The sequence below is a fragment of the Rousettus aegyptiacus genome, unplaced genomic scaffold, assembly GCF_014176215.1.
Source record: "Rousettus aegyptiacus isolate mRouAeg1 unplaced genomic scaffold, mRouAeg1.p scaffold_m13_p_5, whole genome shotgun sequence".
NCBI lineage: Eukaryota > Metazoa > Chordata > Mammalia > Chiroptera > Pteropodidae > Rousettus > Rousettus aegyptiacus.
In genome coordinates, this window is record NW_023416308.1 from 3,241,048 (window position 1) to 3,258,071 (window position 17,024).

At 61.9% G+C, this 17,024-nt stretch overlaps 1 protein-coding gene across 3 annotated transcripts in view; it reads left to right on the forward strand.

Moving 5' to 3' along the window:
* The window catches only part of RILPL1 (Rab interacting lysosomal protein like 1), a 31,164-nt gene that overhangs the window by 11,078 nt on the left and 3,062 nt on the right, over nucleotides 1-17,024 (forward strand). For all 3 annotated transcript variants that reach the window (XM_016153734.2, XM_016153735.2, XM_016153733.2), the window contains exons 3-6: nucleotides 1,421-1,539; nucleotides 2,206-2,427; nucleotides 10,542-10,714; nucleotides 12,121-12,213. In XM_016153734.2, the coding sequence (XP_016009220.2) occupies nucleotides 1,421-1,539; nucleotides 2,206-2,427; nucleotides 10,542-10,714; nucleotides 12,121-12,213 (607 nt within the window). The remainder of the gene's footprint in view (nucleotides 1-1,420; nucleotides 1,540-2,205; nucleotides 2,428-10,541; nucleotides 10,715-12,120; nucleotides 12,214-17,024) is intronic.

Consider the following 17,024-nt stretch of genomic DNA (forward strand, 5'->3'; position numbering starts at 1 on the left):
GGCTTTTGCACGGTCCCCCTCGGCCCTGCCACACGCGTGCGCACACCGTGTCTGAGAAGCACTGTCGGGAGGCGTGAGCCGTGCCCTCTGGTCCCAGGCCTCGCCTGGCAGGGCGGCTCACGGGCGTTGGGAATGCCTGGTCATGGTGGCGGCCGCCTGCTTGGGACTGTCTCAGACAGGAGAGGGGAGGCCAGTGGAAGAAGACTCAGATGGGACAGAGCACCTTGGGGGAGGGAGTCACACATGGGGAAAAGGGCTGAGGAATTGCCGAGCGGCGTCTCGGGGGCCTGGGCGAGCTGGCCGCCTGTCCCGAGACCTAGGCGAGAGGGAAATGGGGGGGTGTTTCTCCCCTATGAATCCGCAGTTGAGCCTGACTGTCACCAGCCCCAGTGCAGGTCTCCCGGGGAGTCGGCCCCAGCGCCTGTGGGACTCTGACTAATGGTCCCCCAAAATATCAGCTCCTAAGCCCCGGAACCTGGGAGTATTACCGTACGTGGTAAACTCTTCACAGGTGTGGTTTAGTTCCGGCTCTTGAGATGAGGACGTTGCCCCGGACTGTTTGGGTGGACCTGAAACGCCGGCACCAGTGCCCCCATAAGAGGGAGGCAGAGAGATCTCACGCTGACAGAAGAGGGTGACGGGACCTCAGAGAAGGCAGGGGCCGGGGTGCTGGTGGCCACGAGCCGAGGAAGCAGCAGCCGCCGAAGCTGGAAGAGGCAGGACACCCCCCACCCCCGCCCCCTCGCAGCCTCCACAGGGCCCCGGCCCTGGCACTGGCCTGAAACTTACAGCTTCTAGGACCATGAGAAAATAAATTTGCGCTGTTCTAAGCTGCCAGGTTTTTGCTGGTCCTTTGTTACAGCCGCCGCACGACCCCGTTACGACGCGCACCCTGGCGGTTTGTCACCCCACCCAGTCCCTGAGTGAGCGAGCGCCTCCTAGCTGAGTGCCGGGCCCGTGCTAGCCCAGGGCATGCACAGCGAGCAGCGCGGGGAAGGACTCGCCTCGCGGGGCCCCCCGCGGTGTTCCTGAGGGGCAAAGGGCTGGGGGACCAACAACGAGCGAGTGACAGACGCCCTCGGCTTTCGTTAGGCGAAGGAACGAACGTACGCGTCACTGAGTAACCGTAAACAGTGTGGCGAAGGTGGCAGATGGGGTGGTGGGGGAGAGGGAAAGGCCTCCGTGGGGAGGCGAAGCCTGAGAAGCGAGGGGGCCGGCGGCGGGGGGCTGGGAGGGAGGGCGTTGGGGGCACCAGGGTAACTGTGGTGGGCGCCCCGGGTGGGCGTGAGCTTGGGGCGGCCGGGTGGAGAGAAGCAGCCAGGAGGAGCCCGGGGGCCGGTTTCGTCTGAGCAGGAAGCCGCTGGGCGGTTCGAGCAGGGCAGGGAGGTGGCTCACCCGCGGGTCTCGCTCCCCCGGCCAGGCATGTCGGAGCGGGAGCGGCAGGTGATGAAGAAGCTGAAGGAGGTGGTGGACAAGCAGCGGGACGAGATCCGTGCCAAGGACAGGGAGCTCGGGCTGAAGAACGAGGACATCGAGGCCGTAAGTGACGAGCCCCCGGCCCCGCCCGCCCTCCCGGCCGGCGGCTTCCACCCGGGAGGCTCCCCGGCTCCCCGGGTCGCGTTCTGTGGGCTCCGAGGGGCGGGGATCCTGCCCGCGGCTTGGCGGGCCCAGCCTGAGACAGCGGCCGTGGGGGCCCCTCAGCCGAGTCGCCACCGGAATGGCAGAGGGACCATGGCACAGGACACCATGCAGGGACCTGAGCCCCTCCACACCCAGCGGGGGTCCCGAGGCCCCGTCAGCCTTGGCTCTGGGCCTGAGGCTTCCCCCAGGCCCCCTTCAGGCCCCTATGCGAACAGGCCGGCCTGGTCCAGGCCGCTCCAGGCCGCTCCAGGAACCCACGCGGTGAGTCTGCCTGAATGAGAAAAATTACCACTTACTCCCTTCACAAAGCCCGTTCCTTCCGTTTGCTGTGAAATTGTCGTAACATACTGACAAGACACCAACCTTCCATAAAAGTAGAGTACACGTACAAATTGGCCATCTCTGGCACCTGCGTACTTATCCGACCAGATTTCAAACGAACCCCGCCGTCTCCGGTCCGAATGGCAGCCCTGGAGGCGGCTCGCCCTTGGGCAGCGCGCCCCGCGAGCTCCCGCGTGCGGCCGCCCCGTTCAGTGGCCTCTCTCTCTCCCTCTCTCCCCGCAGCTGCAGCAGCAGCAGACGCGGCTGATGAAGATCAACCACGACCTGCGGCACCGCATCACGGTGGTGGAGGCCCAGGGCAAGTCCCTGATCGAACAGAAGGTGGAACTGGAGGCCGAGCTGCAGACCAGGGAGCAGGAGATGGGCAGCCTGCGGGCGGAGCTCGGCAAGCTTCGGGAGCGGCTGCCGCGGGGGCACAGCGAGAACGGCGAGGAGGAGCCCGAGGTGAGCGGGAAGCGGCCGCCGGCGACCGGGAGGGCGAGGCAGGGCCGGGGGCCGCCTCGTTTTCCCCATCACACTTAAGGAAGGAAACAGGAGGCCGGAGGACCGCCGTCCGGGCAGAGACGAGCTGGGCCCGGAGCCCAGTGTGCTCAGCTTTCCAGCCCAGGGTGTTCAGCTCCGGCCATTCATTCGTTCGTTCCCTCGTTCAAATAATCGTCGACTGTGACACAGGCGTGGGGGGGTGAAGTGGAGAGCCTAACGCAGACCTGGTCCCGTCTGCGCGGGGCTTAGGGTTTAGTATGGGAGGCAGCCGTGCGTCACATAGCCACACACGGTAAGTAGCACGTGAGCCAGGAAGGCCGCTTCCTGGGCGTATACCCGAGAAAACGGAAGATCTGTCTCTGTGCAAAAACCTGAGCACGCACGTTCACAGCAGCACCGTTCGCGACAGCCGGAAGGGGGAAACCGCCCGCGCGTCCATCGGCCGATGATGGATCGAGCGTGGTCCGTCCGTACCGTGGACTGTCGCTCGGCCATAAAACGGAATGAAGCGCCAACTCACACCACAGCCGCACGAATCTCAGAAACGTGCTGTGTGCGAGTGGCCAGCACAGAGGGCCGCGTGCGGGGTGGCTCGACCGACACAGAACATCAGGCCAGGCAGGCCCGCAGAGACAGAGAGCAGGGTGGTGGTGGCAGGGACCGCGCTGGCCGGCGGAGGCTGCGGAGTGACTGCTAACGGGTACGGGGTTCCTTTTGGGGTGACAAACGTGTTCTGGGTCTAGATCGTGTTTGCACAGCCAGACGTACTAAAACCCACTGGAGTCTGTACTTTTCAAATGTGGATTTGACAGCACGTGCATTATATCTCAATTTTTAAAGAAAGGCGACTCGTGCTACGGCAGAGGCATGGTGCCGGGAGGCCCCGTAACTGCGGCGGCGGGGAGGGGGGCGGGGGGCATCAGGCGCGGTTAATGGCGCGCACTGGAGAGCCCGTCTGTCTCCCCTCACATCGAGCCTCCGTTACTTACTGCTTCCGTGACCTTGGATAAAACGTTTAGCCGCTGTGTGCCTCGGTTTCCTCATCTCTCCAATGGCAATAATGATAGCACTTACGCCAGATTGTCATGGTAAGAATCAAACAAGTTAGTTCGCCTAAAGCCTCAGCTGCTGTCGTGATAACCACAGTAACCTAGGGGAGTCGGCAAGCCTTCCGCGAAGGGGCGACCGAAGGAGCGAGTGAGAGTGCTCCACGCGAAGGAGGGGTGACTTCCGGGCGGGCGCGTGGCACGTGCCGGGGCCTGCGGCGGGAGAGGCCCAGGCGAGGAGAGCGAGCGCGGACAACCGGGGCGGCTGGCGTGCGGCCCGAGGGCGAGGGGCGGGCCGGCCCTGCAGCCCAGCTCGGCCGTGCTCTGGGCCTGGTCTTGTACCTGGGAGCTGCGGGAGTCCACGGGCTTTCGCCCGAGTGCGGGAGGCAGACTCAGTCTGGGGTCCCCCGCAGCAGAGCCGGAGAAAAGGCGTATGGGCAAGACTTGTGTTTGGGAGGAGATCAGAGGAGTGGGCAGGGGAGCAGGAAAAGTGAGTCTGAGGGCATGTCGCCGATGTCTCAGGGGGAGCTCCGTCCCGCCGGGACCTCCCGGAACCGTCTGTCTGGGGAGGGAAGGCTCGGGACGTTTATCCACAGGCTCCTGGCCCCAGGGAGCCAAGGGTGGCCTCGGGGGCTGCTCTCTGCCCAGGACGCTGGGCCGAACGTCTGGAGCGAATCCCGGGACAGAAATGGAAAGGCACACAGTGTGCGCTTGAGGTGGGGCCCCGTCCCATGGATAGAACCACACAGCTGCAGCCAAGAGCCAGGTGGGCCCGGGGCTGTGACACGGGCCACCACAGGTGTCCGCCACGCAGATGCGGCCCCGGAGGGGGCCAGGCGGGTCGTCCTGACGGAAGAGCTGTTCCTTCAGTGGGATGGCGGGCTCGGCCGATTTTGACAGGTGCATGCAGACAGTGGATGTGCTCAGAAAGGACAGTGAGAAGCATGGTGAAGAGCTCGGGGCTTGCTCTTTCTTCCGGTGCGTGGTTCTTGATTGCTTCGGGTTTGCAGGCACCGCGCTCGTTTCCTGGGTTACAGGTGGGGAGGGTAAGACAGACGGCTTGCTGTCGGGCTGGCTCAAGTCCCAGCACATTCGTTAAGTGTCTTGTGAATTCAGGCCAGACACTGCCGGGTTGTCTGAAGGACGGTAACCTGGGGTACAGACAGGGAGGTCAGAGAGAGGAGTCTTAAAGGGTCTTCTCCTGGCTAGAAGTGACAGAAGCCTAAATTAAAGAGGGGTGAGGATTTTTTTAAAAAAGGAATTTGGGGCCGTGTAATTAAAAGCTGCGCGTTAAGGATGGCTTCAGGCATAGCTGTCTCCAGGTGCCCAAATGGCGCTATCAGGAGTTCGTTTCGTATCTTCTCTCGGCTTTGCTCTCCTCCGAGTTGGTCTTACTTGCAGGTAGGCCCTTGCCATGTGGCGGCCCCGGGCGCTCTACCAACTCTGCAGCTCTGGTGGAGAGGAAGTACCTCTTTCCCGAATTTCCAGCAGAAATCTCAGGGGACCCTGTCATCGGCCCAGCACTGAACCCCGCCACTGTGGCCTGAGCCCTAAAATACGGACGTCGTCCATTCCCTGGTCACATGGGTGGCCCCGGCAGTTTTTCTGAAAGTGGGGTCCACGGCCACGCCACCCTGAACGGGCCCGACCCCGTCTGATCGCGGAAGCTCAGCAGGGTCGGGCCTGGTGAGGACTTGGATGGGAGACCGCCTGGGAAGACGGGGTGCTGTAGGCGTAAAAAATAAAAATAAATAATAAATAAAGGATTGTAAGCTGACAAGGTCCTCGCACTCTGTGAGGTCAACGAAGGGTCGCCTCACCTAAAAATAAAATATATATATATATATTTTTTTTAATTTAAAAAATTTTTTTAAAAGAGGAAGGAAGGAGAGTGGGTTTTCCGCAGAAGAAAGTCGTGGCGACTCGGCCCGGAGAAGTGTGGGCGCAGGTGCGGTTTGGGCAGAGATGCTGGTGTCAGAGTCAGGGCCGAGGACGCCACACACAGAGCTCTGAGCACTGGGGCCGTGGGGCCCTTCGCAGGGTTTCAAGGAGGGGTGACGGACTCAGCTCTGAGTTCGGGGGGGGGGGGGGCAGGTTGACCGGGAAGGAGCCCTTCGCGTGATCCAGGTGAGGAGTGTGAGGGCCGGACCAAACCTGTGGCCGTGGGATGGAGCGGGCAGACGCCGCCGATGGCGGCTTGTGCAGCTTGGGGCGGTCACCCCTCCCCCCGGCGCGCCCCTTCCGGCCTCCTGGGCCCCGCGGGAGCTCGGCCCGTCTCCTCCTGGGCAGGCGGGGCCCGGTCCAAACCCAGCTGCGGGCTCCAAGCCTGCTCCAGATGTCTTCAGCAAAGAGAGCGAGGACAGGGACGTTTCACAGCCCTCAGCCCGTCACACTGCCTGTCGGTTCCCGGTCCCACTCTGGCCTCGACGGGGAGGGACAGAAACGGGGAGTGAAGTCAGGTGGCGGTTAGGACTGACCCGCCGAGCTTCACAGCACCTGCTCCCCGAGCCACGGCAGCTTTGCTGGGTTAGACTCTGTCCCTTGGAGCTGGGTGGAGTTCAGGGTGCTTGTCCCTCCAACGGGGCCACCACAGGTGGGGGTGCTGGCTGTACCAGATGCCGTCGAGTGACCTGGGGTCCGTCCATCTCTCTGGCGGTCAGTTTCCTGTCTGACGAGTGAGGGGAGCGAACGCCACTGGATCCAGTAGCTCCATGGGCGTGGCCGGGGTCCCGGAGGCTGCGGGATCGGGGGAGGGCACGGGGGATCCGAGTCAGGAGGCGAGGGCGGTGCAGGCGTCGAGATGCGGTGGCTCGTGGGGTGGCAGGGCATCCGGGGGGGAACGCGGGGCAGGCCGTTCCAGGCCTGGGGGAGCGCGGGAGCCAGACCGGAGCATGCGCGGGGTGTGGCCGGGGTGGCGGGGCAGCCAGGGAGGCATCGGCCGTCTCGGTTACCCCAGACTCCCCCTCGATTCGTCCCTGTGATCCTCTCCGAGCTGCGTCACTGTCTCGGCGTGGTCTCCAGTGGGCACGGCTCCTCACGTAGTTTTATGTTTATCGAGATGTTATCCACACGCCATACGATCCTGCCATTTAAAGTGTGTGGTTCAGTGGGGTTTAGTATGTTTACTGTGTCACATGTGAGTATGTCGAATGTCGGTGGCGGTCATCGCCGCCATCTGGAGCATTTCCATCATCCCAAAAAGAAGCGGCGTGCTCGCTGGCCGTCACTCCCGTCTGTCCGCGCCAGCCCCTGGCCTCCGCCCGTCGGCTTCCTGTCTCTGTGGATTTGCCTGCAGATGGGGGCACACGGCCCGCGGTCTCGAATGGCCCCTCCACTCGGCACATTTCCCGGTTCGTCCAGCTCCTCAGGTCTTCCCTGAAGGTTTTCACAGTTAGGCACGTCACCCTTTAAGAAGACGAGGTAGGTTCCCGCCTAAAGGACTTTATGTAAAATTGTAAAGTTACAAGTTATCCTCGATGTCTTTGCCTTACAGTTGTGATTTCTTAGCAAGTTCTTTTTTTTTAAGCACGTAGCCTGACAGCTGGCACGTGAGTCAGGGTTTTCATGGTGACCTCGTGCCCGGCGGGCCTGGAGGTAGCGAGGATGGCCAGACATGTCAGTCCCCTTAGCTGGGCCAGGGGCACAGGACGTGGCCTTGACGTGCCCAGGGACTGGGGAGCACACCCAGGAGGCCGTGACGGAGGACGTGGCCTCCCGAAGGCCTCTCTGCACCATCCCCATTGCTCGTCGGCTGGTCCCTTGGGCCTCCCCAGGGAGCAGCAGGAGCCTCGGCGCATCTCCCTCAGGCTGCACCCAAAGCGCCTCAGGGGACCGGCGGACAAGGCGCGATAACCCAGGCCACCTCCCCGGTCCCTCGTGGGGTAAGCCTAGAAGGCCCGCTGCCGACCGGCCTGATGCCGCCCTGGGAAGAGCCTTCGCGGTCACTCTGGGTCTGCACAGAGCGATCCCCGGCTGCCCCGGGCAAGGCGTCAGCGCCTGGTGGCCTCCGGAACAGCCGGGGTCCCAGGCTCTCCCCCTTCTGCGCTCCCAGGCAGTGGTCCCAGAAGCCAGGACTTTTCTTGCAAACGTGTGTGGGAATCACTCCCCCAAGCTCTAAGGGGATCAGGTCGCACCCTTATAAAAGAGCCGTGCATTCTCCAGAGGAAAGAACTCAGGTTCTGAGGAAACTTTCTGCATCTTTCGGGACAAGTACAATGTGCAGGGAACAGCTCTGGCTGGAGAACGAGTGCGCGTAGGGATCCCCTGATGTGCGGGGCCCTTAGAGATAGCGTTAGGGTATCAAGGGCTAGATGGGGAAACACGGGCCAGACAGGAGCAGGCAGCCAGCTGCCCGAAGGCCTCTGGGGAACCGAGGGTCAGGGAAGCCTCTGGAAGGGCCTTCCGCCGCCCTAGGGCAGGAGGACGTGGCGATGGCCCCTTGCCACACGGAAAGGCGGAGCCTGAGCTGTCTGGAAAGGGAGCCCCGGAGGGAGAGTGAGCATGGGGTTCGGGTCCGCAGCAGGGCTCACCAGTGCCTTCGGGGCCCGGGCAGGGGAGGAGAGCGGGGCAGGGAGTGGGCAGCCGTGGGAAGAGCACGCCACGGGGAGCAGCGGCCCCCGCCGCACGTCGCCACATGGCCCCCGCGTGGCCCGAGCTTCCAGTCCTTTCTCCAGGAAGAAGCCCACACCCCAAGCATCAGTGCGAAATTTCTTGACCAAAACTTGCTGGCTGCTGGTTGAAAAGTCGCAGAACACAACAGCGAAGGTCGAGCAGACCCGGGGCCGTGCGGTCGCGTTCCCAGCAAACTCCTACACGCCCGTCAAGGCCCCGCGCGCGGAGACCGCGCCTGCGGCAGGGCCTTCTGCGACCCTCCGCAGCCGGAGCTCAGTGTCCTCACCCCGCTGCGCTGTGGCCCCTCGTCGGTCTCTCTCTGTGTGCATCGTCCCTCTGCCCCGACCTGTCCGATTCGGCTCCTTAGTGCAGCGACCAGCAGGCGCAGAGTCGATGCACGGCGCGTGCTGAGCAAATGTTAGGTGCCCAGGGATGTTCTGTGGGCAGGAGAGGGAAAGGGAGCCGGCGCGAGTGAGCGCCTGCTGTGTACCAGCACCCGTTCCGTGTGTTCTTGGGTAGGAGATACCCTCCAGGTACGTGGCTTCACAGGCGTGGGACACCGAAGGTGTACCCTGACAGCACAGCCCACGGACAGACACAGTGGCATCAGCAGACACCTCGAGTCCCTTCTTGGGGGGGTAGACCCTCCCCCATGCCCTCCCCAGCTCTTGGAAGGGAAGAGGCCGTATTCTGTTGCCCAGATGACTTGGGGGTCAGCGCGTGTCAGGTTCCTGCCGCAGCGAGGTGCCTCCCCCGGTCCCCGCGCTGACTCCCGGTCATATCCGCTCCCTCCGCCCGCGCCTGCCAGGTGGCCGCACTGTCACCGGATCTGCCCCGGTGGGTGGTGTCTCCTTTCAAGTGGCCTTTCCCAGAACAGCCTGTCCCAGCTGCCCCAGGATGTGAGGCACCTCGGCTCTCCCCTCTGGAGCCCTTCAGCACCCTGACCTCGCGTCACCCGTCCATTTCGATCCTTCATTCTCCTGTTCCAGAGCTTTCTCGCTGCTGTCCTGAGCTTTTGTCCACTCTTCCTAGTCAGTCGTGGGATGTTTGCAGCTGGCTCAGTATGGGCCCCCTGCAGATCTGGCCGGCTGGATTAGAGGGAGCTTGCAAAAACTTCCTTGCTCTCAGAGAAATGGGAAACGTAAGTGCCGGCGAGGATGTGGGGGGTGCGGGACCCTCCGACGCTGTTGGCCGGAATGTGAATGGGGCAGGCGCCGTGGAAGACAATGTGGCGGCTCCTCAAAAGGTTAAGCATAGAGCGACCGCACGAGCCAGCAGTCCCACACCTAGGCGTGTCCCCAGAAGAATGGAGAACGGGTGTTGAGACAAATCCTTGCACACTGACGTTCATGGCGGCATGGTTTATAATCGCCAAGAGGTAGAAACAACCCACGTGCCCGTCAGTGGAGAAAAAGAGAAGCAAAAGGTGGTCTGTCCGTCCCGTGGAGTATTATTCAGCCGTGAAAAGACACGGTGCCGTGACACAGGCCACGGTGTGGACGCACCTTACAGACGTGAGCAGAGAAAGCCAGTCGCGAAAGGCCCCGTGGTATGATTCCATCTGTGGGAAGTATCCAGAAAAGGCGAAGCCATAGCCAGAGACAGAAAGCGGGTGGCGGGTGCCCGGGGCTGGGGCGATGACAGCGTGGGGAGTGACCGCCGACGAGTGCAGGGTCCCCGTTCGGGGCGAGGAGAACGATCTGGGGTTGGAGGTGGTGGCCACACGACCCCGAGTGTGCTCAGCACCGCGGAATCGTATGTTTGATAAGTGGTAAGTTTTACGTTAGACGCATTTTACCACGATTCAAAGAAGAGAAACGCTTTTTGCTATGGAATAGGGCGGGAGGATGGGGTTTGGGTCCGGCCTGGAGCAGGCGACTTGGCCTGCCTAGGTCCAGCCGTGTGACCCCTCTGCCCTCACCCCGGGGCTTCCAGGGAACTCCAGAGAAAATGCCCACAGCCACTGGGGGGCAAAGGGCTTGACCAGAAGGCCAGTAGCGAGAATATGCTCTGATTCCAACGGCGTTGGCCGAATGAGCAGTGGTTTCGGGAAAAATACCAGGCGAGAAGACAGGCAAGGGAAAGCGGGCAGGTTTCGGGGGGGGAGGGGGATGCATGCTGTTCTCCCTGGATGCCTTTTCCCCCCCTTGGACCCGTCGACGTTATTTGCAATGAAACCCTGAGTCAAGCAGGGAGGCGCCAGGACTGTGGGTCTGGCCACCACGAGGGCCAGCAATGAGGAGGTGGCCACAGGCTTCCATCTCCAGAGGGACTCCCGGCCACTGTTCCTAAACCAGCGTCCTCAGCAAGCCGCTAAGGCCCCGGGAGGGTGGGCAGTTCGGGCCGTGGCAGGATGCGGAGCGGGCGGGTGGGCGGCGGTGGCCGGGAATTCATCAGCAGCATCTCTGCCTCCTCCAGACGGAGCCGGGCGGAGAGGAGTGTGTCTCAGAGGCGGACAAGGCGGCCATGGACCCCAAGGACCCCAACCGCCCCCGGTTCACGCTGCAGGAGCTGCGGGACGTGCTGCATGAGAGGAACGAGCTCAAGTCCAAGGTGTTTCTGCTGCAGGAAGAGCTGGCATACTACAAGAGGTGAGCGTCCCTGGCAGCCCCGGGCTGGCTTCTCTCGGGGGGCCGTGCAGAGTTTGGGGGCAACAAGCTCCTGGAAGATGCCGATTGTATCTATAAACATTCTGGAGACCCTCCCTGGCCTGAGCACGTGAAGATTGTAGCCCCTTTCTGAAACTCATGCGCTCAGGTACATTTTATAATTGAGCTCGCCAGTTGTCAGGAAGGAGTATTATCACATGGTCTGTGTCACCGTCCGTCACCAGCGAGGTCAGGGACGGCTCCCCCACGCCAAACACGGAACTGTCGGCGCAGCAAAGGTGGAAACGTCCATGCTAAGCGGGGCACGTAGAGATTACCAACAGCCTCACGAGACTTCATTTCAGGTTTTGCCACCAAACGAGTGGCCAGAAAGTGAAGGCGGGTGTTTTCTTAGAGCTTCGTGGCGTTGACAGGTGCAGGCGTAGGATGGTGGAGCCGTACAGCTAAGCGTCCCGTCCGTGGTCGGCGGACCCCTCGCTCAGGGTGGCCGCGGTAACCCCCCCAGCCACGCAGCTGTTTAAATGAGCTCGGTTAACAGTCGAAATGCAGTCTCCCCATTGCGCTGGCCACGCGTCAGCGGCTCGGCCGGCGCCTGTGGCTGACCTCTGCCATCCCCACGGAGACCACCGTCTCCTGCCACGCCGCCTCACACCTTTGCCCCCCCCCCCCCCCCCCCGTGCTGCTCCCGCAGCTGAGAGAACGTTGCCCTCGGCCCTGTCCCTGGTCGACCCTGGTCGTGCAGGCCTCGGGGCCGATGTCACCTCCTCAGAGAAGCCTCCCTTCCCTTCCCCCCGCCCTGCCCGGTCACTTTCTCCGTGGCCCATTTCTCCCTCTCCCGTTCATCCTGCTCACGAATGTCCTTGTCGTATTTGTTTCCATACGACACTGTAACAGTGTGAGACCAGAAACCTTGTCTGTCTTGTTCACGGCTGAGTTCCCAACACTGAGAATGGAGCTGAGCGCAGAGTAGGTGCACGACAAATATGTCTTGGATGGAAAGCAGGAAGGAAAGACATGCACCAGACGTGGTCCATGCTCCATCAGGGAAGATTCGAGATGCATGGACAATACAATGCCACACGTTTTTATTGAAAACCTACTGTGTGCTTGGCATATAAGAAAGTTTTGCTGATAACTGTGTGCACCGGCTGTTCAAAGAAGTGAGAGATCACTTCTGGCTTGGGGATGGGATGCGAATCAGGAAGGCTTCATGTGGGAGGTGACATTTGAACCGGGCCTCCCGGGCAGAGGCCACTGTCGCCGACCTCCTGGGTCCCCTTATTCCAAGTACAAACTCTCCCAGAACAGCAGACATTCCCCTTCTGGAATATTCCAGCTCTCGCAGAACTTTTGACTCTCTTGTCTCATACCTCTCTCAACCCTTCCAGTGAAGAAATAGAAGAGGAAAGTCGAATACTGCAGCCTCCGCCTATGGCCCACCCGCGACTGTCCCCCCAGCCGGAGTCTGGGATCAAGCGACTGTAAGTGACGCCCTTGTGGGGTGAGGCACTGCTCGCTCGAGGCTGGCCTGCCGGTGCACACGGCCTCGCACTTCTCCCGGGCACCTGCTCCAGGGCCAGGCTTGTCACTAACCGCCTCCCGCCGAGACCCGCCTAACCCCAGAGCGCGATGGGCCTGGCCCCTGACTTTGACTTCCTCTCTGCCTGAATGCTGAGTTCATCCTGGGTGGCTCTGGGCAGAGCTGGTTAGGGGAGGCCGAGGCGGGTGGGAAGGGGGCGGGGCCTGTGGCTGTCACTCAGGGCTTGCTTGAGTGTATCGGGTTGGGGTCTCTCCCTGGGTCTTTGAGGACAACTCATAAGGCTAGCGGGGGAGGTTCCTGCATCTTAAGGGCTCAAAACCCCAGCACCGCGAGGTCCAGGGTGGCCGGGCCCACCCCACCTGCGCTTCTCTGCTGACCCATCCACCTGTGGTTCAGTCTCTCTGTTAAGTATTCATCGGTGCACGATACACGCAGAGTCAGGCCCTGGTCGCTGTGGGGGACACACAAGAAGGAGCACCTTCATCCTTGCCCTCAGCTAGACTTAGAGCTGCTTCAGCGGCCCTTGGCATCCAAAGGCCCCTTTGAGATTCCGATGAGAGTTGGCAGGCCTTGTCCCCTGCGAAACCCGTACAGTTTTGCAAAGAATTTCAGGTTTACAAAGAATTTCAGTTTTGCAAAGAACTTCAGGCTTACCGACCCCTGCAGCCCTCCAGATCAGGGTGAGAATCTCTGGTCTGGTTAGCTGACGCCCACCAAGAACCCCCTGTGTGCGGGGCGTGGTTCTCACACAGCACCTCATCTTGTCCTCATTGTCCAGTGAGGTGACAGCACTGCCATTCTCAGTTTAAAGTCGGAAACCACGGCGCCGAGGTCACCCACCGGCCTGGGGTCAGACAGCTCCTGAGAGGCAGAGCGTGGCTCCCTCTGGGCGTTCTGGCCCCAGAGCCCACATTTTAGACTGCAGGGAGGAGAGCGGCCAGTGGACCCTGCCGCTTGCAGCCTCGTCACCTCCCCTGGGAGGGCCTTCCGGGCTGTCAGCCTCCCAGCTGTACCCAGGGTCTAGCACAGCAGAGGCCTCAGCTCTCTCCCCAAGCCCTGGCAGAAGCTTTGTGGGTCGGAAAGCCACCAGCAGCTGGTGAGGGCTGGGCCTGGGGTGTCCTTCGGAGGCCCCCACCTTTAAGTTTGTTACGTTTGGCAAGTCTTGGCTGGTTCTCATCCCGTGGATTGACCGAGAGAGCTGAACGTTGGTGAACGGGCGGGGAATGCAAACTGTGGGCCGCCTTGCTCGATTCTGGGCCCTGGTGGCCGTGGGTGGGGGGTGGGGCGCACTCCAGAGTGTGGGTGCGCACCTGACTCCCTTCCAGGACTCTCTTGCCTGCTTCAGGTTGGGCCCCAGTCTCTGCTGGATTTGGGGGGGGGGGTAGGTGGTCCCCAGTTCTGACTAGTGATAAATGGTTCCTGGGGGGCGAAGCCTGGAACTTTCCAGAAAGGCTGAAACCAGCCAATACCATTTTGGCCATATATCAGCAGTCTTCCATTGGCCATTGAAACTCAGACTCAGAGTAACTTCAGAAAAAGAAGGAAAAGCTGTGGGCTAAGTAACCGGAAATTCCCAGGTCGCCCCGGCTTCAGGCTCGGCTGGACCCGGGCCTTGTCGTCAGGGCTCTGCCCTGTCCCATGTCCCCGGTAGGGCACACTCTCCCCTCTCGGTGACAACGTGGCAGCTATCAGCTCGGGGTTCTGTTTTCTTCTAAAACCCCATGGGGAGAGAGAATGGTCCCCAGAAGTCAGACTCGAGCCTCTTGGGCTCTGACTGGGGTCACGTGATTGCGGGTCTAAGCCCATCAGAGGGCAGTGCATTGATCGGCCAGGTTTGAGTCTCATTCCCATGTCTGCAATCAAGAGTAGCTTTAACCTCATCCGCTTCACATGGACTGAAGGATGGGCGCCGAGCAGGATCAGAGAGCTAGGCAGGCGGGAGTAGCAGGTGTCCACTGCGGCCTCCTCTGGGGGGAGAGGGAGCCTTGGTCTCTCTGCTGTGACCAGGAAAACCCGTCATCCTAAGTAAGGTTTGCCGTCCAGTGCTTGGTAAGAACTGGGATGGACTTTGCTTGCACCTTGATCCACCTGCCAGGCCCGCTTGCAGGTAAGAGTCAGCAGAATCGATCTTGTGCTTCGAAGCTACAGCTCTGGGTTAAAACCTCGGGAAGCTGCGAAAGTTTTCTGCCCCCCACACAGCCCCTGCGCGGGCTGAGCGGTGAGACCTGGAGACCAGCTTTCTGCTGCCTTCAGCTCTTCATTTCCAGACCTTTCTGGCACCTCCATTTCAAGACGGCTGCGTTCCGGGTCCTCCCAGCACCGTGACTCTAAGCCGTGTGTAATTCTGAATTCCTTCTGAGGCTGGGTCCTTCTGACCTGGCCCCCTTTCTCTAAAGCAGGTAGCCGAGAGTTGGCCTTTGCAAATCTCAAACTTGTAAAATCCAGAGGAAAGTCAGCAGAATGAGCTTTATTTCCCCCCACCCCCTCAGTTCTTCTACCCACACCTGACGAGGCTGTGGTGTCTGAGCCTCTTTTTCAGATTGTCCCAGAAAAGACCCTGGGCCTCGTTCTCAAAGCCCTTCTCCTGGTGAGCATGGCCTCTGCTTGCTCGGCAGGACCTGGGGCTCTGAGCCTGGCAGGAGAAGCATCTGGAATCGAGGAGCTAGACACAGACAGACACAGACAGGGAGGGAGGGAGAATTCAGAACCTCTTGGCCACAGGGTACAGGTGGCCAGTCCTGTGGCCACTCGGCCTTCTGGGGGGTAACTAGAAGGTCACACTGGCGCAGAAGGCTTTTGAGCGGCCCAGGCAGGACACTGGTCGCCTTCGTCCACCTCGGCTGCCGCCTGGACGCTGCAGTGTCCGCGTGGCCTGAGAGCCCGGAGCAGGGGGAGGGACAGACAGACACATCTTCCCTGGGCGCCAGGCAGGGCGTGGCCGCCGCTGTGACTGTTCTACCCCCTGTCCCCTTCCATCCTTCCCTCCTCTGGCACCCGTGTGGTGTGTTTGGTCCCTTCGTCCATGAGTCACACGGCCTGCCGAGTGCAGCTCCTGGCTGCTGTCCAGCTCAGCCTCGTGCCCTCGCCGGCTTCCCCCACCGCCCCCACGTCAGCAGTAACTGCCGTGGAGGCTCGAAGGGGTTCCCAGCTCGGAGCTCCTGAACCGAGGCGTCTTTCACCCAGGCAGAGTCAGAGCCGGGACATGGAGCCCCATTCCTCAGGTGTGGAAACCGGGGCTTGGAGAAGCCCGTGGCCTGCATTTGGACCCTGCCGGTGGGAAGGGCCGCAGTCAGGGTTTGACTCATGCCTTTGTCTGCCTCCCGCCCCCCTTCCCCCAGCTCCGCTCCCTGAGTCACCAGCCGTGGGCTGACTGCCCGGCTCCCTTATCTCTCAAGTGCCATGAGCCAGAGACAGCAGAGGCTGCATTCTGGGCTGGACCGGCCAAGGGAACCAGAAACCGTGCTGCCAGTCAAAACAGTGTGTCCAGGGACAGCTCGTGATGGAGCAGCTGCTGGCCGGAGAGTCCGGCTTGGCACTGCCCGGCAGGTCACGAGGGAGCGCCCGAGCGTCGCCAGCCTCACCCCCAGGGGACGCCAGGCACCAGCGCCCCCTTCGTGCGGCCTCGGCGCTCCGTCAGGGTCCCAGGGGCGCACGCTCTGTCGAGCAGGGCGGAGGGGCCAGCCCAGGAGGCGGGACGCAGGCCGTGGGGGCAGAGGGACAGGCGGAGGAGCTGCAGGTCGGGACGGCTGGCCCCCCACACCGCACCGCTGGGTCTCGGAGCAGGCAGCCACCCAGGCGTCGAACGGCGGCGGCAACAGTGCGTTCTGTCCCTGTCCTCCTCACAGCCGCCCGTCCCACCGCCCGAAATGCCACTCAGCGTCACTCGGTTCGTCTTCTAGAAGTATTCGGCGAGGGGGCGGGGGGCAGTTAAAACCACCTACGCCATATCCATGACGTCAGCATGTAGCGAAACAAGCCAGCATTTTTCATGGAAGTAGCTGTCTCTAGAGGAGGTGGCTTTTGCAGGGAGGCACCTGGCATCGGAAGGGCAGGGGGCTGTCCCCCGAGTGAGCGTCACAGCCAGTAACTTGGCTGGACCCCCGCAGGTGTCCCAAGGACCCCCGCATATCAGTCTGGCCCCAACCGGATCCAGCTGAAGTGTATCACGTCCAGGTAGGTGGGCAAACGTCAGTCCAGGCGAAACGCCCACCCGCGGGGTGGCCATCCCCACTGCGTCTCTGGGGGGCTCCCTCTGTGCTAAGAGCGGGGTCCCGGCCAAGGTGGCTGCAGAACCGTGTGGCTTGGAGCCCCCGGAAAGCTACCTGTGCCCTCCAGCCCGGCCCCTGGGGACTGCGCCCAAGCATCGAGGAAAAGGTCTCGCCTCTTCTCACTGTCACCACAGGAAGCCGGCCAGGTGGTTCCGCCAAGGTGCTCGTAGTCTGCGGAGTGCACCAGAGGGGGTCTAAGCACAGACCTCATTTCACACCATCATTTTGTGTCTTTTCCCAGCCAGCCTCTAAAAAAAGAAACCAAAGCTGTTCAGGACGAGCTGGGGCGGCCTGGGCGAGGGGCTGACAAGCCTCCGGCCGGCTCTGACGTGCCCAGGCTGGTGATGAGGCCGGCTTCCTGCTTCCGCTCAGGTCCTGCCTGGCCCACGCTGGCTGCCCCGGGTCGCTCCTGGCCACCTTCGGGTGTCCCCACGACCTCTCACGGCAGGCTTTGGCCCCTTCCTTCCGCATGCCCAGCCCGCGT